The following is a 23,563-nucleotide window of genomic DNA, read 5'->3' as shown; positions in this document are numbered from 1 at the left end:
TCACGGCTGCTCCGGCACGGCTGTCAGCTCTTGCCATCCCGGCTTGTACATTTTCATACAATTGCTATAAACATCCGAGGGAAACTCCGCGTTCTTCGGCGGGCGCGGGTATTGTTCTCTGTTCTTTTTAATTACTCGGCATTCAGCAGCTCGTCCGGCCTTGGATCGGTGGGGGAAAGTAGGGCTTTGTAAGACAAATACATAAATCTTGAGAGATGCCTTATTTTTCCCATTCAGTGGCTGCATTAGGTTATCTACGGCTAAATAAGAAAAGCCTGTTTAATTTTTCTTTGGCTTTTTCTTCATTCCCCTGCTTTGTGTTGCTTTCTCCCTGTGGGGACACGGGCTGGTCCTTCTCCCCCAGGGAACCCCAAAAGCAGGGCCAGCTTGGGAGAAGGCGGGGGAAGAGCTGGAATTACTTGACCGGATGGTGGTATAATCCTCGTTACAAAAGTACACATCAATTATCAGAATTCCTACAGTAATCTTAGAAATCTATCTTTTCTGCTGAACCAGCTCATTAAAGAGCACCATTCATTTCCATCTCTCCGGGTGAGAAGGGTTTAAATCTCCAGAGCTTTGTATTACAAAATAGACTTAGGGTGATGGACTCTCGTTAAATATTAAAAGAAAGAAGTTGATTTTTTTTTTTTTTTTCTCCCCTTTTTCCCCTCTTTTCCCCTAGACGGGCGGCGCAGACGAAGCGTAACGTGAGCAGGCGAGGGTGGGGGGCCCGGGGGGCTGGGGAGGCCCCCGCCATGAATAGCTTCCCCATCTGTCGGCGGGGCGACGCGGGGCTGCGCTCAATGGGCGCCTTTGAGGACCCCGCGCCTCCCCTCGCCCGGGGACCCCAGCCAGCGCCGGGGGAGGAGGGAGGGAGGTTTCCCCGGGCCGCCCTGGCAAGTCCCGGAGCTTGTGCTGGCCCCGGCCGCCGGCACAGGCAGGGCTTTTGTCTGCTGGCGGGGCAGCGACCGGCTGCGGGTGCGAGGGACGAGGAACGGGCGAGGGACAAGCACAGAGCCCCTTTGTGTGCAGCTGCGCCCCGAGGCGAGCAGGGGCAGCGGCGATGGAGCCGGCCGATGTGGGGATGGGGAGCGGGATGCAGGAATGGGGAGCAGTGGTGGGGATGAGGAATGGTACCCAGGGATGAGGAGTGGGATGCAGGAATGGGGAGCAGCGGTGGGGATGAGGAGTGGTACCCGGGGATGAGGAGTGGGATGCAGGAATGGGGAGCAGCGGTGGGGATGGGGAGCAGGTACCTGGGGATGTAGGGAGCAGGTACCTAGGGATGGGGAGCGGGATGCAGGGATGGGGAGCAGCGGTGGGGATGAGGAGTGGTACCCGGGGATGAGGAGTGGGATGCAGGAATGGGGAGCAGCAGTGGGGATGGGGAGCAGGTACCTGGGGGTGTAGGGAGCAGGTACCTAGGGATGGGGAGCGGGATGCAGGGATGGGGAGCCGCGGCCGGCCGGGGTCGAGGGTGGCGCGGGGCAATGTGTGCGCTGCCGTGGAGGCTCTGTGCAAACACATTAATTTGTTTTCTTTCTTGCCTCGCCTTTCAGGGTAATTGGTTGCATTTGAAGCCTTTGTGAAAGCCTTTGATTATAGTAATTTCAGCAGCGCGATCTACCCTGGATTCCTTCGTCAGATTCTTTCACAGCTCAGGCACTCGGGGCTGTAATTACCGAGCGGCGTGCGCCTGGCCGCCATGCATGGTGCAGCCGGACGGGCGGCTGGCCGGCCTGGGCACCGCGGTGCTGCCGTGCTAACCGTGGGAGCCCCAGGCCCCCAGTCACCACGGAGGGCAGGCGAGCCCCCGGGGTGGGGCAGGAGGAGCCGTGCTGAGGAGCTTTGGTCTCTGCGGTGTCGAGTCTGTTGGGTCTCAGCTGGGGACATGGGTGCTGCATGTGCCCTGGGGGGTGGATGCCCACGCCAGGCTGGGCTCCCGGCTTGTCAGGGTCTGCGGCGCTTTTAATTGCTGCTCTGGAGGCCTCCCTGGAGCCGCTTAGCTTTTATGCCAGTTTGATCCTGCATCTCTGCTGGGGCTGGGACCAAAAGCCCATGAGCATCCCAAGTGTCCGGCTCTCGCTGCTGGGGACAGTGGGCAGCTCGGTGGGCTCATCCGCCCGGTCCCTCTCCCCGATCCGTGTGTAGGATGGAGGCACGGCATGGCCGTGCTGCATGAGCAAGGTTTCCCTTTGGGGGGCTGGGCAAAGCCCCCCCGGGGCAGCGTGCCTCCCGCTCCCTGCCACTGGCCACGCTTGCGCGGGGTACCAAATTAGAATTAGAGGGGATACGTACGTATAGGCAGATCCTGCCCGCACGCTGCGTGCCGGCCCTGCCGGGACCCCGGTGCACACAGCCAGGGCTGGGCTCTGCCAAAACACCGAAGGCGCTCGAGCGGGGCCTTGACCTTTGCTAACGGGGCCGCTCCCCGCCTCGCTCCTGGCATTCCGTTCCCAGTCCCACGTAATGACCTTCTCGGCAGCGGCGTGCCAGCATCTGCCACTTCCAATTACCCTCGCCTGCTCAGCGCCGCAGCCTCTCCTCGCCCGGCGGCGGCACGGGGTTTTCTTCCTCCCTGGCAGGATGGCAGCAAATTGGGGGGGGATGCTGCACCAGGGTCCCCCACTCTCCCCTTTCAGGGACCCTTGGGGACCCACCGGTGCTGCCCAGGGCTCCGGCTGCCCTGCCCTGGGGTGCTGGAGACGCTTGGGTTTCCAGAATCATTATTAACCTATTCGAGAGCTGTTCCCGCTCGCAGCTAAAATAGATCTTTAATCTCTGCCCAAAATAGCTCATTTGATGAGAGGCCTCCTTAAAGCTGACACATAAATTTAACCAGGCTGCCCGAGCCCTGTGTGAGGATGTCTGCAAATGCTCAACAGCACTCGAATTGTTTTTTTTAATTCCATTATTACAGACACACCTGATACCTTATTTCTTCCATCCGGTCATTTGTACCAGTCAGGAGGCAATTTGCTTGTGTCCTCTGCTCCGGGCTGTGGTGGCTGTGCTCCCGTCCCAGCCTCCCTGGCCCCGCTGGTGAGCAAAAAGATATTTTGTGGGGTTTTTTGATGTTGATTTTCTGAATTTTCAGGGGTTTCTCCTTGGAGCTGCCCCAGGAGTAGAAACCTCAGTGCTGGGTGGGATGGGAGAGACCTTTCCCCGCTGCTGCTTTAGGATACCGGCAGTGAGGGGATGCTCTGCCCCGGGGCCGGCGTGGGCTCGCAGCCTCCGCTGCCTGCATCGGTGCCGCTCCTTCCCTGGCCGTGAGCCACGGCCGGTGAGCTCCATGCTGTCCCGGGGTCATGGCAGCCCCAAAAAACGCACCATCCCACCGGCAGTGGGGCAGCTAAATGTTTCCTCCATAACTAAAGGCAGGCTCTGGGGAAGCGGGCAATAGGGATGCTCGCCGTGTTGGAGCAGCAGCCGCCCCCCGAGTTGGGGCTGAGATGGGGGTGCAGGCAGGGCCTGGCCCTGCCTGTCCCCGTGTGCCTGCTGGTGTCCCGGCGCTGGAGGGGACCAGCCCGTCCCCATGCAGGGCGCGCTCAGGAGAGGCTTGTGCACCCGCATCCCCAGTGGGGCATGCACCCTCTCCTCCGTGGGGTTCTCCCTGCAGGCTCCGTCTCTCAGGGTGGGGGATGATGGAGAAATTGGGGGGCAAGGGACCTCCCGGGCATGCAGCTGAGCAGGATCCAGCTGCTGGGTCGGACCCTCAAGCTGAGGGCACAGCTCAGCTCGGTGCCAGCCAGGTCCTGGGTTCACCTGGGCACCGTCCCCTGCTCAGCCGGTGCGGGTCGCTCCCCCAGACCCCGCAGCCCTCTGCTCCCCCACCGCCCCAGCGAGATCCCGCGCAGCAAAATAATCACTTCCAGCATCATTATCCATTGCAAACCCCAGCTTCCAATTTTAATCAGAGGAGCTGGTGTTGCTTTAAGATCTGCGGGTTTTAAAGATCACAAGAGGGGTTAGAGAAAATTACCCTTGACTCTTACATGCTAATGTAATCTCTAACCAGATCTGCAGCACTGCAGCTAAAATTGCTTTTTAGATTAACATTTAATTATTAACAGGGCCCCCTGAAAGGCCTGGGGCTGGAGCGCGCGGAGGGGAGCGGATTAGCTGGGTGGGATGGAGCAGCGGCCGGGCGAGGGGAAGGTCGCGGCGTGGCCGGCGGCACCGTGCCATGCTTTATTGCAGCCCTCGGCACGGTGGCGTCAAACTTTCTGCTTTATTTTATCTGGTGCTCCCTGTGATTTACAGCGGGGTGACCTTTCCTGCGCTCGCCCGTTGCAGGACCGAGCTGCAGCGTCGCTCGCCGAGCACCGTGTCCCCCCCCGCCACCTCGGCCAGGGAACCATAAATCTGCTGCTGGATGGGAGATGGGCACGAGCTGGCACGGCAGCTGCCTGCACCGCTGCGGTGCCAGGCTGCAGGGCCAGCCGAAATCCTGCTGGATGCATGGAAGGGAGGCCTTCCTCCCCGGACACCTCCTCACCCTCACAGGAGGGATGCCATCTGATGGGAAACCAGTGTCCATGGGGACCGGGGATGGTGGCAGCGGCCGTGCCGGGGATGGTGGCAGCGGCCATGCCGGGGCTGCTGCGGGGGTAGCGCCGACGTCTCTGGAACCAGCGGGGAGGGGGAGCTCCCCGGCAGGGTGGTGGGTTTCTCCTCCATCCCAGCGCGGGGGGCACAAGGGATGGGGGTGTTCCTGGTCGCAGCAAGTAGCCCTGGCACCGCGGCGGGCGGGTTTGTTGTACCCGGCACGCCAGGGACCGGCGAGCGCTTTTGCTTAATTTATCGGTGCTGCCGACTTGCGAGGCTTGCTGCCAGCCTTGGCCTCACTCCCATGCTGTCTGTCCGTCTGTCTGTCTGGCGCTGTCAGAAGCCTCTTGCGCCTCTCCTAGCTGGGGTGACCCGGTCACCTCCTGTCCTTGTGCCGAACCCAGCGCTGTCTTTTAATAGCCGGGGGGGAGTCGTGGCGGCGTGACTCAAACAGCTTTGCAGCATCCCTGTTCCTGCCCCGCTTCCTCTCCCACTCCCCAAAACTTCCTTTTTATGGGCTTGCACCCCAGGCGGCCCCGATAGCACCCAGGGAAGGATGCACACACGTGGTGACCGAGACCTTGGCCCTTGCTTTTGCCTGCGAGAGGGCTGCTCCTGCCCAATCTGCTGCCCGGGGCTGCCCCTGCCCTCCCCTCCACCCTTGTGCTGCCTGGCCAGTGGCACAGACCCAGTTCAGGCTCAGACTTTAAAAAGTTCCCTTTTCTACCCACCCCCTCCCGTCACATTTTCTTTTATCTAAATCCTCGCCTGCGAAAGCCTCTATCGACAGCTGCGCTGGCCTTATCTCGCCGGAGGGACCTTCGCGGGGCTCTCGGAGGAGATAAGCCCGACTTATCAGCCGCTGATGTCAGAGGAGGTGCCAAACCCTCCCATCACAGGGGCTTTAGACATAGAGGTTTTGTGTTTTGTTTTTTTTTTTATTAAAGTCACAAAGACCTTGGGCTTATAAATAGTGCGATGTAGAGACAGGGCTTCGAAATTAGCCGGCCCGGGGCGGGGGGTGAAAAGGAGCAGTCAGAGAGGGGCTGAGGAAGGATGGAGGGGGACGATGCTGGGGCTGGGGAGCGGTGCCATGGGATCTGGGGTTGGGGCTCCTGGGGGACCCCGCTCCTGGCATTCCCGAGAGCGGGATGCTCTCCCCATGTGCCGCAGTGCCAGCTGTGCTGCTGGCTGCGTGGCAGCAGGGCCGTCGGCGCGGGCTGGGGAGAGGCCATGCAGACTTGGGGCAGTTTGGCAAAACTGCTGAGTGTTGTCTTCCCTGCCACGAAAGAGCCAGAGCAGCTTGAACTAAATCGGATCCTGCTGATTGGAATTAGTTCAAATGCAGATGGGGCTAACTAAGCCGGCGCTAAGCGTTCGGACAGCCCAGCACCCAATTCCCATCAGCTGATTCAGGGGCTTTTCTGAGCGGCATTAACGAAATGCCAGCGTGGCACAGATGCCCATTGTGCCGGGCTGCCCACCCTCTCGCCTACGGGTGCTTTAGGGGGCTGGGAGGTGCCCGGCAGGGTGCTGGGACGGAGGGACGGTGTTGCGGCACATGCGGCACCGGGGCCCTCCTGGTTATGAAGCATTGCTGGGAAGGTGGGGTGAAGCGCAGCACAGCTGTCAGAAAAATCATCTGCACCGCGTGACGCTGGGAAACGGGGGCAGAACTGGGGTCTGAATTAATCGGCAGCTTTATTTAGTTTGGCATGTGGCTCCCGCGTCTCCCGGCTGATGCCGATGATGCTCCTGCTGTGCATGGCCGAGGTCGGGATGGCTCCGGGAGGGTGCTGGGCTGTGCATGGGTGCGTGGCAGGGCCTGAGAGCAGCGGTGGGGAGAGCGCCCATGCCATCATTGGGGGTGTCCTCGGAGGACCTGCGTTGCTGGGCCCCCATGGCCGAGGGTGCCCGCAGCTCCTGTGACCAGCCACCGGCATCCCACCTTCCCCGGGGGCTCAGCCCCGGACCGGGGCTGCATCCTCGCCCTCCATCCTGTCAGCACCCGGATTTGGTGACCCGCCAGTGGCCGCATCCTGCTCCGCTGGGGCTGGTTGGCCTCTCCGCTCGCCCCATGCTGCCCCCTCCCCTGGGTGCTTTCTCCTTGCTCTCACCCCCATTTTCCCCAGGGACCAGCAGGGACCGGACACGCATCCGGCAGCGGCACGAGCTGCCCGCGAAGCCCGTGCCCACCAGGGACACAGGGCAGCGTCCCGGGGAGGAGCCGGCCTCGCTGCAGGGGAGAAGGTGACGTCTGCCCGCTAATCGGCCAGATGGTGACAGCCGGTGGCACGCCGGCCCCGAGGTCACTGCCTGGTTGAGGCTCGGGTACGGCGGGACCGCTGCCTGGTGCAGCCATCCCCTGCGTGGCCGCGGGCGCCCCGACCCAGGGCCGCCCTGCGGGGATGGGGTCGGCGCGGCGGCTCTCCCCGGCACAGACGCAGCCGCCGCCGAAGCCGGCCGGTGGGTGCGCGCCGGCGTGTGCCGGGGGAGCCGAGGCGCTCTGGGAGCGAAGCTGCGTAATGAACCCCGAGTCCCGGCGGGGAGAGGCGAGCTCCCTGGCAGTCAAGTGCGCTCAGCCTCTGAATAAGAAGCACTTCATTCTCTTTTCAAACTGTATAATTTCTGCCTGATTGTAATGGCATATTTTAAAATTACCAGAAATCGAAGCCAGAAAATGGATACGGCTGCTTTTACTGCGAGCTGCGTTAACAAAGGATATGTAATGCATGAAATAAAAACACCTCCCTGCCCCCCTCCTTTTTTTTTAAGACAGTAATAGGAGAAAATTGGTTTTGAAACTGAATAAAAGTCCCTTTCAGAGGAAATCATTTCTTTCAGGGTACCTTTGCTGAAAGTAAAATAGTGAATAATGAAAGGTGGTTACATGATTGTCTTTCATTTAGAGAGCGCGAGGACAGATGGAATCTGGGAGAAATGCACGATTGGAATAATTGCATGGTAACAAGGCGCTTGTTGTGAAATTAGTATCTTAAGAAAGTAGTGAAAAAGGCTTTTACTCATGAATACTTCATTATTAGGAGAAAACAGCACAATTTGGGTTCTCCAGACACCTGCTTGGTATTAGATGACTTCCTCCTTCCCTCCTGTTCCTCACACCTTTCGCTAACGAATCTCGCCCTTCCCCAAGTTTGCAGCATGGTGGCGGTGGGGGGGACGGGGTGAGACCCCCCCAGCCCCCTCGAGCAGAGCCCGGCCACGGCACTGACACCCTGTGCGGGTCCCACAGCCACCACCGGCCGTCCAGCCCGGGGACGAGCCCGGAGCCTGGGACTCCCCTGCCGCGGGGTGGGGGGCACGGGGCGGGAGCGGGCAGCAAGCACGCAGGCACTGTTGTCTGTGCACCCGCGGTGGCTGCGAAGGCGTGTTTCGAACGGTGACATTTAAACCGGGGGAGCAAGGAGAGCCCCGGGCACAGCTGAGGGAGCATCCGTCCGTGCTTTGCTGCCCGGTGGGTGACGGTCACAGGCTCTGCCAGCGCGCGCCCGAGGCCACCGCACAGCTCCCTCGCATGCCGGCCCCGGCACCACTTGCCAGCGCTGCCGGAGTGTGCGGGAAACACCCCAGAAGGCTGCGGGAGGGCACGATTCCCCCGCGACGGAGCAGGTGAAACGATGCACCCAGCCGTGCCACCCAGCCGTGCCACCCAGCCGTCAGTAAACGTTCAGCCAGGAGAGCGATGGCTCAGAAGCTGCAACGCCGGAGGATGGGCACCGCTGCCTGCTTTTCTGCTGCTCCCGCCGACGTCTCCCTGCCCATTCCAAGTGGGAATATCGCTCCCTGCGCCAGCCGGAGCAGTGGGAGGGTGTCAGCAGCAACTGGTTATAATTCATGCCCTCTGCCGTGGCTCGTGAAGGATGTACAATTAGCAGAGCGGTGGCGGCGATGACTTTGGCCTGACCCCTCCAGCTTTTGTCGAGCAGATTTTGATGCCAGCTGGGAGCTGGCGACGGATCCCAGGACCCCGAGCGGGATTTTAACGCCATCTTTTTTCCCCAGCCTTGGCCGGAGCTGGCGGGGCCGCTCTCTGCCGGGAGGCGCCGGCTGGCACGCCGGCAGAGCCGTCTGGCGCTGCCAGGAGCGCGGTGCCGGAGGTATGCCCCAGCTCTGCCCCATTCCCGGCAGGAAGGGCGGAAAGCTTTGCAGGAAGCACAAATCACTCACTTGAGACCTTCGTATTTATTTTGTATACATTCAGGTTTATTGAAGGCTTTCAGAGTTATTTATTTATCTTCAAAGGAGCAAAGGGCTCTGAGCAGCGCGTGCCCACAGTCGGCGCCCGGAGCTCGCCGTCTCCGGCTCCTCTGCCTGGGGAGCGGCTGGGTGGGCGGGAGGGTGGTGGGCAGCGGGGCGGGCAGGTCCCCTGGCCTGACCGGCGTGTCCCTTCTCTCGGCAGGGCACGGGCTGGCGGCGCTGCCCGCCGGGAGGTCCGGACCATGCTGGCCTGCCTGCAGAGGACCCAGAACCCCCCAGCCCAGCACCTCGCCTGCCCCACCAAGGCGCTGGAGCCGCGCAAGTGTAAGTGCCCGGAGGGGTGCGCCCACGCTTTGATGCTGCTTCTCTTATTGAAAAAGACATTTATTTAACTGATAATTAAAAAGGGCAGGAGAAGCCGGGGGGGGGGGGGCGGCGAGGAAGGAGGCAAGATAAGCAAATTAAATTGGGTTGCTCTGGTTGATAAGTTGAACTTCAGAAAATGTTGCAGAGCTGTCTGGGAAGCGTGGCGGCAGCAGAGGATGCTGCCGTCGCCTGCTCCGCAGCCCCCCAAACCTCCCGGGCCCTTCCCCCCCTAATTACTTTCCCCATTTTGCTGCAGCTCGCCTTCCCCAGGAGCTGGCCTTTCAGATAAGCTGTAAACTAGTTACATTAAAATGGGATCCAAAAGGTCACTCCAGTAAAGCACCTGTCTCTCCCAGCCTTTGTCTCTCAATCCAAACCATGATTAAATGTATATTTAATGAGCCTGCTTTAGGCAGGCGTGTTTGACCTCCCCGGCTGGGAAAGACGCATTAAGATTCTCAAGTGATGAATGTGTGTTTTAAAGAGGGGAGTGGATATTTTTCTGCTGGTCTCAGTTGGATTTTTAAACATTGCCGGCTGAAGACAAATCAGCTGCTAAAGCTCTGCTTGTTAGTCTGTGACAGCCCCCGGGCATTTGTTTAATGATCTGTATTTTCTCGGAGACGTTTTTTCCCCTCTACCTGGGCACCCCGATGCAGCCGAGTGAGCCGGGCGCAGGGTTTGGGCGATGCTCAGCCGCCCTGGGGACCCCCGGCATCGCTCCGGCAGGGCTTGGGTCGCACTGGCAGCCAGAAGGGTTATTTTTGGGGTGAAGCTCCCCCAAGCTCCAGTGCAGCATCACTGCAGGGAGCGGGTCACTCAGGCCAGAGGCAGAACGATGGGCACCCGTGCGTCCCAGCGTCGCAGGCGAGGAAGCGTTTGCGTGTGCATCAGCAATCGTGGGGGCGGGTGGGAATGGTGCCCCCCAAGCTGTTTGCACCTGAGCACCCATCAGGGTGTCAGCTCTGAGGGGGTCTTGGTGAGTCTGCAAAACAGGCGGGTGCGTGCGTGGACCCCCGCGCGCTTGCGCTGAATCGGAGCTCTCGGTGCCGCTCACGTCTCCTCCTTATTAGTGTCTGGAAGGAAAACGGATGTTGCTCTTGTAAAATTATTCCTAATCCGTCACGCCTGAGCAGCGCACGGCGGCGCAGGGCTGGCGCGAGGATCTGGCTCCCGGCGCGCCTCGTTGCCACAGGCTAATTAGCTCAGCCCTGCCCGCACCGTCCGAGACCCGCGGGCAGGCTGAGCCTGGCAGGGTTTTCTGGAGACTGGCTCGGAGCCGGTGACCGTCTCAGCCCATGGGGGTGCTGAGGAGCAGCACCCTGGGGACGGGACCCAGGAGCACCCTCCTGCTGGGGGGTTGGTGCTCCCCAGCATTTCCCACCCCGCCAGAGACCCTCCCAGAGAAGGTGCTAAAATAAGGAGGTTTGGGGAGCTGGCGCCCATGCGTGGTGTCGCCGCACGGAAAGGCACCCATCGGTAGGGAGAGCTACTCATGGGTGCAGCCACCCACGTCCTGGCAGGGTCCCAGCCTTGGGGCGCCGGGGGGTCCCTGAGCTGCACCGGTGGGAGGAGGGCAGGTTGCAGAGGTCTGACCCCAAGCCGGACCCCGGCAGGCGTTGGGGACCGGGGCACCAGGGTTTTTGGCTGATTGCACCTCATCCCTTGGGACAGGACCGTGCTCACCCGGATCTCTGAGGCTTCTGCCCCGGGGTGGGCTTTGCGCGGCAGCGGACGCGCTCCCTGGCTGGACCCTTGCACCACGCTCGCCGCCAGCCACCGCCAGCCAGGTCACCTTAATCAAAGTTTAGCTGCCCGTACGTTTTTGCTCATTATGGGCAAATCCAGCACGTCTCGCTCCTCTCTGCCTCCTGCTAGTGCAAATTAAATTGCAGGTGACATCCAGGGCCACGCATCTGGTTTGGAATACGATTTTCTCTTCTTTATTTATGGCACCTGCGGTAAGCGTGGCGCAGAGGGGCCGGTGAGCCGGGCCGAGCCTCCTGCCACCTCCTAAACGCCTGCGTAGGTAATTGACAAAGATAGTGTTCTCTTAAAACGAGGCACAATTTAGAAGTGCCTCTGATTACTTAATTTGCTCCTGAGTATCTCAGTAATTATCTTTATGGGTCTTATTTCTGTCCTCTGGCATTGTTTCTGTCGATATTAAATGAGTCTGGCTCTCGGCACATTGGCCGTCTGGCCCAGCACCACTGTGAAATCCTATTATCCTGCTCACACCGCTGATTAATTTTTGTATTAATTTCACGTAAAAGGTGAGCTGACTAATTTTCCTGCCCGCGCTGGGAGCTGACGGCCCCGGCGCCTTCATCCCCCAGTTCTGCCCCTTGGCTCTCCTGCTAATTACCATCCTCCCGTCTCCGTGCCCCACGCGCTGGTGCGGCCGCATCCCAGCGGGCTCAGTGCATCCCACAAAATCCATCCTGTTAAATGCCGTAGGTGACTTTGCCGCAGTGCTCGCCGTTGCTGGTTCATGGCAGCGGCCGGTTTCCCTCGCCGGTAATCCCGGGGTTGCACCACGGGCACCGGCCCGGCATGGCAGCGTTGCATCCTCGAGGAGGATGCAGGAGGCAGCAGGAGGGTGCCCCGAGCCCTGCCAGCCCTGCCTGTGTCTGCCCGCCTCCAGACGAGGAGCAGGAGCCTGCGGAGAAGCAGCATCCTCAGGAAAATATCACGTCCAATTAACTCCAGCAGCCTGGTCCCTTTTGATTTTATTCTGTGCGCATTACAGGAATCCTGAGCTTTATTTAAATTATAAATCAAATAATACCACTCTCGGCTTGGCCAAACTCTTTGCTGCTCTTGCTCTCTGCAGTAATGTAGCGGTGGCTTATATTTAATTAAATGTTACTTTCTATGTACCCTCCTTCAGCCTGCACTGCTCTGCTGTCAGCCTGGGGCTGGGCGTGTGGCTGGGGGGGCGCAGGATGCGTGCCCCCGTAAAGGGGTGAGATCCGTATGGAGCTGGGAGTTATGGGGAGCTTCCCAAGCTCCCTCCGTGCTAACATCACCTTTCGCCGTGTGAGCATCAACCACCACCTCTCACCGTGCGCGTCCTCCTGGCAGGGCTGGATCTGGAGCCCAGCCCCACTGAGGCCAGGGGGTCCCGTGGGACCTCGCACCTCGGCCCCGTGGGGACGGTGTAAGAAACGGCTCTTAGGGGGTGGCGTGAGCCCTCCCAGGGCTCCGGCTGGGGTATTAAAACGCTAACGAGAGGTGATGGCCAGGGCTCAGAGAGCAGCAAAGTGCTGGAGACCGGCTCCAGGGTCACCCACGCCTCTCCCCGCTCGCCCGTGGGGACTCTCATCAGCGATAAAAGTGTTTAATTGCAAATGGGATAAAGCCCCTTTTAATGGCTTCTCGTTACCCAATTCTACTTATTCCAAGGGCATTTTCATTAAAGTAGCTGCAGCAAGGCTCTGCTTTTGTACACACCCATAAAATATCATTTTAATTTCATGAGGGGTTACACATGAGTGAAATAAGATTAATTCTTTCATTTTCAGTTTCTGGAAGGGATCGGTTAATGATGGTTCTGTGTATTTATATACGTGCCATAAAAAGGAGTTCAATTAACTGCCGTGCCCAAAATGTGCTGTTGACTTGCACTTTCCCTGCCAGGAAACGCTGCAAAAACACTTTTCGATCGGTCACGTGCACAGTGGGAGACGGATGGGTGAAGGGGGGCTGCTTAGCACCGGGGCAGCCTCTCCAGGTGGGACCGTCTCCCACCAGGTCAGAGCCCCGGTCTTTGGGTGGGCTTCGCTGGTAACGCCCTGGGACATGAGGGGGTTTTAGTTTGTGTCCAAACTTTCCAGGACCGCGCTGGTCCATTGGCTGCGGAGCAGGTTCCAGGGCACCGGCGGGGCCATGCGGGGCTGCAGACCCGGGGATGGGGCACCCGCTCCCCACAGCCTGTACCAGGGGTGCCCACCCTGCTCCCGTCAGCAGGGACAGGGTGCCGCAGGTGCCGGCAGCCACGCTTGACGTGCAAAGCCCATGTCCTAAAATGAATCAAATACTAATTTACTGTCGATGACAGAGCGGAGTGGCTGGGGAGTGGCTGGGCTGAGCTGTGGGGCTGCCGGCCGCAGTGGGGTCCCTCCCGGTCCCGGGGTCTCCTTAGCGGCTGCATGGTGGGATGACATCAGGGGGCCTTCGGGGTGGCATCAGGGCTGCGTTGGGGCGGTGCTGGGTGTCGGAAGGGTCACATTGGGGCAGTGTGGGGTGGCATGAGGATAGCATCAGGTTGACATTGGGGTGGCATTGGTGAGGCATCAGGATGGCATTGGGACAGCATTGGGGTGGTACTGGGATGACGTTGGGATAGAGTCCAGATGGCATCGGGGTGGCATCGGGGTTTGCATTGGGGTGGCACTGGGATGATGTTGGGATAGTATCAGGGTGGCATTGTGGTGGCATCAGGGTTTGCATTGGGGTGGCATCAGGATGGCATTGGGACAGCATTGGGGTGGCACTGGGATGATGTTGGGATAGTGTCCAGATGGCATCGGGGTGGCATCGGGGTTTGCATTGGGGTGGCACTGGGATGATGTTGGGATAGTATCAGGGTGGCATTGTGGTGGCATCGGGGTTTGCGTTGGGGTGGCATCAGGATGGCATTGGGACAGCATTGGGGTGGCACTGGGATGATGTTGGGATAGCGTCCAGATGGCATCGGGGTGGCATCGGGGTTTGCATTGGGGTGGCACTGGGATGATGTTGGGATAGTATCAGGGTGGCATTGTGGTGGCATCAGGGTTTGCATTGGGGTGGCATCAGGATGGCATTGGGACAGCATTGGGGTGGCACTGGGATGATGTTGGGATAGTGTCCAGATGGCATCGGGGTGGCATCGGGGTTTGCATTGGGGTGGCACTGGGATGATGTTGGGATAGTATCAGGGTGGCATTGTGGTGGCATCGTGGTGGCATCGGGGTTTGCATTGGGGTGGCATCAGGATGGCATTGGGACAGCATTGGGGTGGCACTGGGATGATGTTGGGATAGTGTCCAGATGGCATCGGGGTGGCATCGGGGTTTGCATTGGGGTGGCACTGGGATGATGTTGGGATAGTATCAGGGTGGCATTGTGGTGGCATCGGGGTTTGCGTTGGGGTGGCATCAGGATGGCATTGGGACAGCATTGGGGTGGTACTGGGATGATGTTGGGATAGCGTCCAGATGGCATCGGGGTGGCATCGGGGTTTGCATTGGGGTGGCACTGGGATGATGTTGGGATAGTATCAGGGTGGCATTGTGGTGGCATCGGGGTTTGCGTTGGGGTGGCATCAGGATGGCATTGGGACAGCATTGGGGTGGTACTGGGATGACGTTGGGATAGAGTCCAGATGGCATCGGGGTTTGCATTGGGGTGGCACTGGGATGATGTTGGGATAGTATCAGGGTGGCATTGTGGTGGCATCGGGGTTTGCATTGGGGTGGCACTGGGATGATGTTGGGATAGTATCAGGGTGGCATTGTGGTGGCATCGGGGTTTGCGTTGGGGTGGCATCAGGATGGCATTGGGACAGCATTGGGGTGGTACTGGGATGATGTTGGGATAGCGTCCAGATGGCATCGGGGTGGCATCGGGGTTTGCATTGGGGTGGCACTGGGATGATGTTGGGATAGTATCAGGGTGGCATTGTGGTGGCATCGGGGTTTGCGTTGGGGTGGCATCAGGATGGCATTGGGACAGCATTGGGGTGGTACTGGGATGATGTTGGGATAGCGTCCAGATGGCATCGGGGTGGCATCGGGGTTTGCATTGGGGTGGTGTCAGGGTGGCAATGGGGCAGCAGCGGTGTGGCGTCCTCATGGCCACGCTGCCGCCCTCCTTGCGTGCCTCCCGCCCGGCGCCGTTTGCCTTTGCCGCACCGGTGGACGCGGTGGCACAGCGCGCGGCGGCGCGCAGCGCTAATACCTCGTGGAGGAGACAAATGGGAAGTGACACGTGTGTGTGTAGACGGGTATTTGTGGTGACGCTTTGACTGCAGATAATAAAGTGCTCGCCCTGAGGTGATCCAATTCAGCAACCGCCTCGGCAGAGCCGCGCGCCGTCGAGGGGGAGAAGAAAGGGGAGAAAAAAAGGCCCGTCTGAAATGACATGTCAGCCTAAAAAGGGAACGTGTTAACGGATGAATATCTGGGGACGGCGAAGCCCGGCGCTTCCCTTTGTGCTTTGTCATGAATTTTGTTGTCTTTGCAGATTACGGCTCCTGCGCGGCTGCCACGCGGGGTTTGCCACCTACGTTTATTCAGATGGATTTCTCCCGCTATTATTTCTGTAGTTGGTTTTAATTTAAGCCCCCAAAGCTGGGGCGCATTTGTCTCTGCTCCTCACGCTGAGGATGCTCTGCCGGAGGATGCTTTTGTCCTGGTTCCTTGCCGGGGGCCGGGGCGCAGGGGGGGTCCCGCAATGGGGGGGTCCCGCGAGCGGGGACGCAGCGTTTTTGGGAGCAGCCACGGTGCTGCCGAGGGTGCCGGTCACGGGTGGCTGCTGTCCGTGCCGGGGCTGTGCTCATGGGGGGGCCGGGGACCGCGCTGGTGCACGGGCCCCCCGCCACATCCGCTGCGGCTCGGTGGCCTCTGCGCCACCCATCCTGGGGACACCGTCACCATAGAAACCACCGCACTTCACAGGGTGGGAAAGCTGGTGCAATGTGACAGCAGCCCAACCTGCCTGGCGCAGAGGGAGCGGCGGGGAGGGGGGGGACAGCGCCGGCGGCCCCTTCTGCCTGGCTGCACCCCCAAAAATGGCTCAGGGGATGTGTGGGACCTCCGCCGGCTCCCACGGCCACTCTCCCTGGGGCTGGGGGCTGCACACCCCCGTGCCCGCCCGCAGGTCACCGTGGGTCTGGGCAGGGCAGCGTTCCCCAGCGACCCCCCCGAGCTCCACTGGGGACACCCTGAGATTTGCCCTGCCCTTGGCAGGGGGGCACCGGCTCCAGCATCCCGCTCCCTGGCCCCGGCTGTGCCGCGCGGGCAGGCTCTGCCCTCCGGCCCCGCGGGGCGGGCAGGGGGTCCTGCCGGGAGCTGCTGCCCTGCACCGCAGCCGGTTCCTGCCTGGGGCTCAGACCCAAACTTCAAGAACTTTGTGGATTTGTTAAATGCACCAGGTTTTGTTTGTTTTCTTCCAAGTGTTTTCCAAATATTTAGGTTTCTTCCAAGTGTTTTGCAAATATTTAGGGTTTAGCTCTTCCAAAATCTGCTCTCAGTGTTGCAAGCAGAGAAAAAGGGGATTTTTGATGCTTTTTGAAGCTTCAAAGACATTGGGATCTCCTTGATGCGAGGGGAACAGGGAGCCCTGTCCCAAAGCCAGGGGATGAGCTCTGGGCTCTTGCAGAGTTTAATTCATTTGGAGGCTGCAGCACTATTATTTTTTAATATCGGCCATTGGCATGCCGATCGCTGAGCAGTATCTCAGGTCCCCAGTGTCTCCTCCTGCCTCCGCCCAGTGCTCTCAGCATCGCTCCCCTTCCTACCCCCTCCTGCCCCAGTGCAAATTAAAAATCCTGCCTAATTGCTGCCTTTTTGCCCTCCTGGTTCAGGGAGGCAGAGCAGGAGCGAAACACCAGCTCGGTGCTGGAAGCACCAGCGCTTTCCTGCAAGAGGGGCAGGGCAGGACGGGGAGGGAGGGCGAGGTCTGGCAGGATGTTTGGCAGGGCAAGGCGACCCTCGGGAAATGTCCCTTCCCCCTTGCCAGGGGCGAATGTGGCAATGGGACCGGGTGAAGCCAGGGTGGGCAGAGCAGCCGGGGCATCGCGTTGCGGTTCGAGGCAGGAAACCACGGGCGAGCCCCCGGGTGTTCCTCCTGAACGGCTGCCCGAGCGGCGGGCACGGCGCCAGCCACTGCAGCCTGCCGAGCATCCCTGGCAAACCCGCCTGGGCACGCCTGAGCCCATCTGCGGTGCCGAGCCGCGAGCCTGCCCGGGCACGGGACACTGCTGTGGGGACAGACCTGCCCGGAGCGGGAGAGGGGCTGCCAGCCGGGCGCCCGGCACCCTGCGGCACAGGGAGGAGGAGCTGGCACGGGCTCGGCCGTGCCGGCAGCGGGAAGCAGCCCGCTGCTCCAAAGGTCCCGGCACGGAGAGGACGGATCCCCAGTGCCAGGCTGGTCCCACTGGGCAGCTCTCGCCATCTCGCCCTCCCCAGAATGGGGTTACCCCCAAGGCGGGGGTGTCCTACCGCCGGTTGCCCTCTGTGGTGGAGCAGCCAGGATGTGCCTGCAGTTTGCCCAGGGCTGTGCCGTAGCAGGAGGAGCACAGCAGCTCCGGCAGCTGGGGCAGCCCCGGCAGCGGCTCCGCTCCCATCTGAAAAAGGGGTGAAAAGCGTTTTCTTTTGGGGGCAAGGGGAAGCAACGCCCAAGCAAAGCGCCAAGTAGCTTCCAGCTGCGGCTTCGCCTTTGCCAGCGTTGTAAAGATTTACTTCCGAGATGACTTTCATTTGTTGCAAAATATTTTAGTGCTTTCGATGTGTAAATATAAGGTTTGTCCCATCTTATCTCACAGAGGAGCAAAGGAATGGAGGAGAGGGAGGGAACTCATCTTGCCTGTCTGTGGCAGGCAGCGCATATCTTTCGTGCCGGCTGTTAACCAGTTAGGTGCCATGTGCTGCTCATCCATCCTCGCTCAGCTTGTCCCCACTGAGCCCTTGCTCAGGGCTGTGGTGCTGCTGGTGTTGATCCCCGGGGTGCACCTGCCCCATGCACCCTGACATCCTGCTCGCTGTCCCCTTCCAGAGTGGGGCAACCGCCCGGGGAGCACAGCATCTCCTGCAGCATCATGGCCTGAAAATTAAAGCCATAAATTGCTGGTGCGTGAGCTCGTCCTCCTCTAGGGAAGAGGGGGCCCAGCCAGGGATGCTGCTGCCAGCACCAGGCCGGGGGACACTTGGGGTAGCAGGGCTGCGGGAGCAATGTGGAACATCCTTCCTGATGCCGAGTATCCTTCCCAGTGCTGAGCATCCTTCATGGTACCAAGCATCCTTCCTGGTACCAAGCATCCTTCCTGGTGCCAAGCATCCTTCCCAGTGTCGAGCATCCTTCCCATTATCAAGCATCCTTCCTGATGATGAGCATCCTTCCCAGTGCTGAGCATCCTTCCTGGTGCTGAGTATCTTTCCTGGCGCAGTTTTGATCTCACAGCTCTTTCACTGAGCAGACACTGATTGCCACAGCCCCGATGCTGCCGCTCCTGTGCTGTCACCAAGCTCCTTGGGTGCCGAATTGTTCGCCTGACTGACAGCTGAGCAGCCCAGACAGGTCTATTATTTCTATGGGCCCCGGGCCCCGCGGGCCTGCAATTTAGGTCTGCGCTATTAACCCTGCCTTGTTCTCCACTTTGTAACCGCTTTAGTGCCTTTAAAAGTGTACAGTTAAAATCAGGGTTAATTAGGGGCCCGGCAGCTGGGCTTCGCCGGCGCCCATTGTGTCCCAGCGGAGCTGGGGCCAGGGCCGGGGGTAATTGGGGACTGTTGTGGGTTTGTGCCGGCCGACTCCTGCACGGCACAGGATCGTTGGCCTCCGGTCAGCCTTGGTCTCTCCTGCCGTGAGGATGGCTTTGGTTAGCTTCCCTCCCCTCCTTTCTCCCCATCTTTCCTTGCAGGCTGTGGCTGCAGCCGGGCACAGCGCAGGGACCCCGGGGACGCTGGGGATTCTGGGGATGCGGGGAATGCTGGGGATGCTGGGGATGCGGGGGATGCAGGGGATGCTGGAGATGCAGGGGCTGTGGGGGATGCAGGGGATGCTGGGGATCCCCATCCCTGTCGGACATTTTGCACAGACCCGGCTGCTCTGGGCACAGAGGGGCTGGAGCTCCCTAACCCATAAACCGAGATTTATTCCAGATCGTGGCACCGGTGGGGTCCAGGATTTACATCTGTGTCTCGAACCAGGTTTGGTGGCCAATTTGCTAAAGTAAAAAGTTGTTTAGCTGGAGGCGTAATCTTATAAGCCTGTGCTGCCATTATAATGGCTTCTTGTTTCTGCCTGGCTTTCCAATAATGCTTTGAGCAGAAGCTCGGAGTAATATAAAAAGCCATCGGATTATTACTGCGGGCGATGCATTTTCCATTTACAGTAATAAAATACTGAAGAAACAAAACAATTTAAAATTCCAATAAAATTCAAAACAAATCTTTGGCTGCTGAGCAGATTCAATTATTTAGCTGTTATTGAGTGCAGGCTGGAAAAATAGAGCAGGTCAGGGAGGGAGGGGGAGCCCGGAGCTGGGGGTGCACTGGCCGCATCCCGTGGGAATGCCAGCGAGGGAGGGAGATGGGAGCCGGCAAAACATCTTCTGGGAGAAGCGGTTGTTGATGGGTGCCTGTCCCCAGGCCGGCACGCTGCTGGCGGCTGGGTTTGGTTTAGGGGTGGTGAGAGCCAGGGCTGCTCGTGGTGGCGAGCCCGGCTGAGCCTGCCTGTGTGTCAGCAGCCGGTGGACGTAAGCCGCGCCGGCCGGGGGTCCGCAGCGCATCCCACCCGGCCCTGGCGTGATGGCTCTGATGGCTCAAGTTGAAGAGGAGGAGGGCAAAGCCGGCGGCGAGCGGCTGGTGTCAGGGCTGCCTGCGCCTGACAGGTGACGGCGGTGGTTCAGAGAGTTTGCATCTCGCAGTAATTACAGCCCGTTAGAAAGCAGTAATTACTGCGGAGAGGGGGGGGGAGCGGCGGAGCCGCGCAGCCACCAGCGCGCCGGGAACCACCGGGAAATCGGTCGCTCTGTAATTTTCCCGGCGGGGCTTCGGTGCGTCACCCTGATATGTGACAACACACCGAATTGGTGGCTTGTCACATCCAACCCAGCTGGCACGAAGAGGCGACAAAGGCGGCTCCTGGCTCCCCGCTGGCCGGCTTGCGGTCAGCTGCGGTGCTCCCTGGGCAGGGGCTGGCACCAGGGCTCGCGGGCGGGATGCCCATGGCCAAGTTCAGCTCACCTGGGCAGGCAGCTCTGCCCATCCCGCAGCAGCAGGCAGCTCCGGGGGGGCTTCACGGGGCCGTCCCAAAAGTGTCCCCCACAGCCCTGGTGCTCAGGGGCGGGGTTTTGGTGACTCGTGCTGGGGAGCTACAGTGCCCATGGGTGATGCCACCTCCCTCCCTCCAGCAATGGTCCCTTTTTTTTTTTTTTTTTTTGCTTGGAAAGGAGCGTTTCCGTGGAACAGGCTCATTAGGGATTCTGCAAGTGTCACCAGCTAATTAGTGTCATGTTAATTGAGTATTCACGACGCTGCCACCTCCAAGGACAGCGGTGCTGGCATGAAGGGGAATGCAGATGCGCGTGGCTCACGGTGCCGGCAGGCCGCGGTGGCGAGCGGCGTGCCGTGCCACTGGGCAGGCAGGGTCCCACTCTCAGCCCCCTGCGCCCGCTGGCTCGCGGGGTGCCCGTGCCCAGCAGCACCCAGCATGCACAGTCGCATGCGCTTGCACTGCTCGCGGGCTGCTCTGCGGGTGCCACCCGGGCTCAGGAGCTTTACGGAGGTTGGACGGTCGATGCCCAGGACATGCCCGGCAGTGCCGTCCGGGATGCTGCGCGCCTGCACGTGTCCCGCCGTAGGGAGCTGCTGATGCCGTGCCTCCTGTCTCCCGGCAGCTACATTAAATCCTACTCAAAGGCCCTGGTTTTAATTGGCTTAATATACTCGTTAATAACAATGTCTATTTAAGACACCTGTAAAAAGCCCATAACATTAGCTTAATGGGAGGAATGGCTGGTGAATGCTCTGCCGTTCTGCCTGTTAAATTACTGCTGCACCGCTCTGATGGAGAGGACGGAGCGCGGCCATGGCCTCGCTCCTACATCTCCCCGAACATCACACTGCTGCCCGGGGGGTGATGTGGAATCCCGCAGCTGCCAGTGCCCCAATCTTCCCCCGAATCCTGGTTTTAACACCGTGCCCAGTTCCTCCGGGCACACCTGCTCGTGCAGGCAGCTGCGGGCACCGCACTGGAGCATCACTTGGGGCAGGACTCAGACGGGCATTGCAGACCAATTTAATGACTTCGTTAGGTGTGCTGAATGCACCCGACGGCTCAGCTCTCTTGCCACCCAGCACTCAGTGGCATCAGGAATCACTGGTCCTGGTGGCATCTGGAGCAAAACATTCCTCAGCATCCCCGCAGGGATGCTCAGTGCCTGCAGTCCCCTTTCCCTGGGTACCGTGGGGCTGCGCAGCCTGGGAGCCTCCAAAATTGAATTTCCTGGCAGCAGAGGAAGGGCTGGAGCTCCTCAGTGGGGGGTACCAGCCCCAAACCCCCCCCAATTTAACCATCTCTCCCTTGCAAAACCTGGCTCCTGGCAGGCGCTGGGTCCAGCATCCCCCGGCGGCTGCCGATGTCCTGCAGCAGGGCCAGGGGTTTTGGGACCAGCTCGGGAGCAAACGTCGTGCCCCGTGTGCTGGCTTGTGTGTGCATGTGCCTGCGTGTGTGTGTGGAGATTTTAAACACCTAATTTATTCCATCTATTAGATAGATTTTGTAGATTTAATCATTTTCACAGTTGGTGGCTCATTGGATACTCAAGTTAAACTCCAAATGAAAGTATAATGGGTACGACAAATGAGTTTTCACACCAGAATGGCAGAAACTTGCTCGGGAAAGAGTTTGAAAGGAACAAAAATATATACATATATAATTTTTTTTTCTGCAGTGGCTTTTGCTGACTCCAGTAGGTTACCACAGTTAATTTCACCAGTTTTGTTCATCTGTAAAATTGCATAAAAGTGACATTTTTGTGCTCATTATAGCAACTGCTGATTTATGGCTGGTAAATGCAATGCTTTTCCATTTTTGGTGAGGTTCTTGTAGCAGCGCAAAGCACCCATGAAATTGCTTGTATAATGTAGTTTAAATCCAATCTCGGAGAAAGATTCCCCCGTTGGGTAAAGTGACATTTCCATTCTCCACACCGAGTTTATTTTAGGCCACTTTAGAAGTGACTCCGTCAGCGGGAGGGGGCAGGTTGGTGCCCTGACCTGGTTTCTGCCGAGAGCAGGTGGGAGCCGGGGAGGGTGATGGGTGCCGGGGCGCCGGGTCTTCCTCCTCCCAGCAGCGCCAGGTTCACCCTATGCTTTGCTCCCGCAGGCGAGGCGGCGGCACCCATGCATTCCCCGCGCTACCCCAGCCCCGCCGAGCTGGACGCCTACGCACAGAAGGTGGCCAACAGCCCGCTGACCATCAAGATCTTCCCCACCAACATCAGGGTCCCCCAGCACAAGCACCTTAACCGGACGGTCAATGGCTACGACACCACGGGGCAGCGCTACAGCCCCTACCCCCTGCACGCCAGCGGCTACCAGGGTCTCCTGGCCATCGTCAAAGCCTCCGGCAAAAGCGTGGTGAAGAACTCGGAGGGGAAGCGGACTAAGCTCTCGCCCGCCCAGGTCGGCGTCGCTCCCTACCCTGCGTCAAGCACTTTAGCTCAAGGTCCCTCCTGCGCCGGGCAGCTGAGCTACCACGGCAGCCAGAAGCAGCTGGAGGGTCCCGTGCCCCCCAACGTGACGGTGGCGGCCTCTGTGCTGCCGCTGGCGGGCAGGAGCTTGGCCCTGCCGCCGTCCAACCTGCCCTCCATCCAGAGCATCATCTACCAGATCAATCAGCAGTGCCAGGCGCAGGGTGCCCAGCCGGGCTGCCCGGCTGTCGTGGCCGCCAACCCCAGCCCGGCCAAGCACGGCGCCTTCCCCGGCGCCGCCGCGTACGCCGGCACCGTCCTGCCGGAGTGCCGCAAGGGCGCTGAGCTGGCGCTGGGCTCCAACCCGTCTGCGGCCCTGGCACCCAAGGCGGGCATCTACCCCGAGGGCATAGACTACCTGGTCTGGCAGCAGAAGCAGCAGCAGCAGCACCTGCGAATGTACAGCGGGGGCAGCGGCGGCGGGGGGGCCCTCAGCAAGTCCCCCGAGACGTGCGCGGGCGCCTCGCGTCCCTACGCCCTGGGCAGCGCGGCCGAGAAGGTGAGCTCGTCCCCCTTGAACTGCATGCACGGCAACTTCTCGGTGGGGCAGTACTTCGCCCCTCCCTGGAACAGCATCTTGGTGACCCCCAACAGCGACTGTTACAACCCGCCGGAGCTGGGGGCCGGGACCCGCGAGCTGGGGGTGCCCCCCGCCGAGGGGCTGCCCAGCAAGACGCTCTGCAATACCTCCATCCTCAGCAGCAGCCTCCAGTCCCTGGAGTATCTCATCAACGACATCCACCCGCCCTGCATCAAGGAGCAGATGCTGGGCAAGGGCTACGAGACCGTGTCTGTGCCAAGGCTCTTGGACCACCAGCACGCCCACATCCGCCTGCCCGTCTACAGATAAGGAACCGATGCTGCTTTTCCCAAACCCAGGGCGAGGACTTTGGCACGAGCCGTGCTCCCCTCCGGCACCGCGCGGGTACCGGACCGTGGCAGCGAGGGTGGGGGGGACGGGGA

The 23,563-nt window shown here is 60.1% G+C and overlaps 1 protein-coding gene across 1 annotated transcript; it reads left to right on the top strand.

Moving 5' to 3' along the window:
• The first annotated feature begins 9,011 nt into the window (after window positions 1-9,011).
• Window positions 9,012-23,450, top strand: FAM222A (family with sequence similarity 222 member A). The gene is made up of 2 exons (XM_075719220.1): window positions 9,012-9,093; window positions 22,234-23,450. Exons 1-2 carry the CDS (start codon window positions 9,012-9,014, stop codon window positions 23,448-23,450), a joined length of 1,299 nt encoding a protein of 432 aa, XP_075575335.1.
• Window positions 23,451-23,563: the final 113 nt, after the last annotated feature.

The sequence above is a fragment of the Pelecanus crispus genome, chromosome 11 (genome assembly GCF_030463565.1).
Source record: "Pelecanus crispus isolate bPelCri1 chromosome 11, bPelCri1.pri, whole genome shotgun sequence".
In the NCBI taxonomy this organism is placed as follows: domain Eukaryota; kingdom Metazoa; phylum Chordata; class Aves; order Pelecaniformes; family Pelecanidae; genus Pelecanus; species Pelecanus crispus.
Note: the sequence above shows the minus strand (reverse complement) of the source record. Positions and strands in the feature narration are given on the sequence as shown.

Coding starts and splice junctions, on each gene's coding strand:
- FAM222A (XM_075719220.1), top strand. CDS start 9,012: ATGCTGGCCTGCCTGCAGAGGACCCAGAACCCCCCAGCCCAGCACCTC. Junction 9,094..22,233: donor GGCGCTGGAGCCGCGCAAGT/GTAAGTGCCCGG, acceptor TTGCTCCCGCAG/GCGAGGCGGCGGCACCCATG.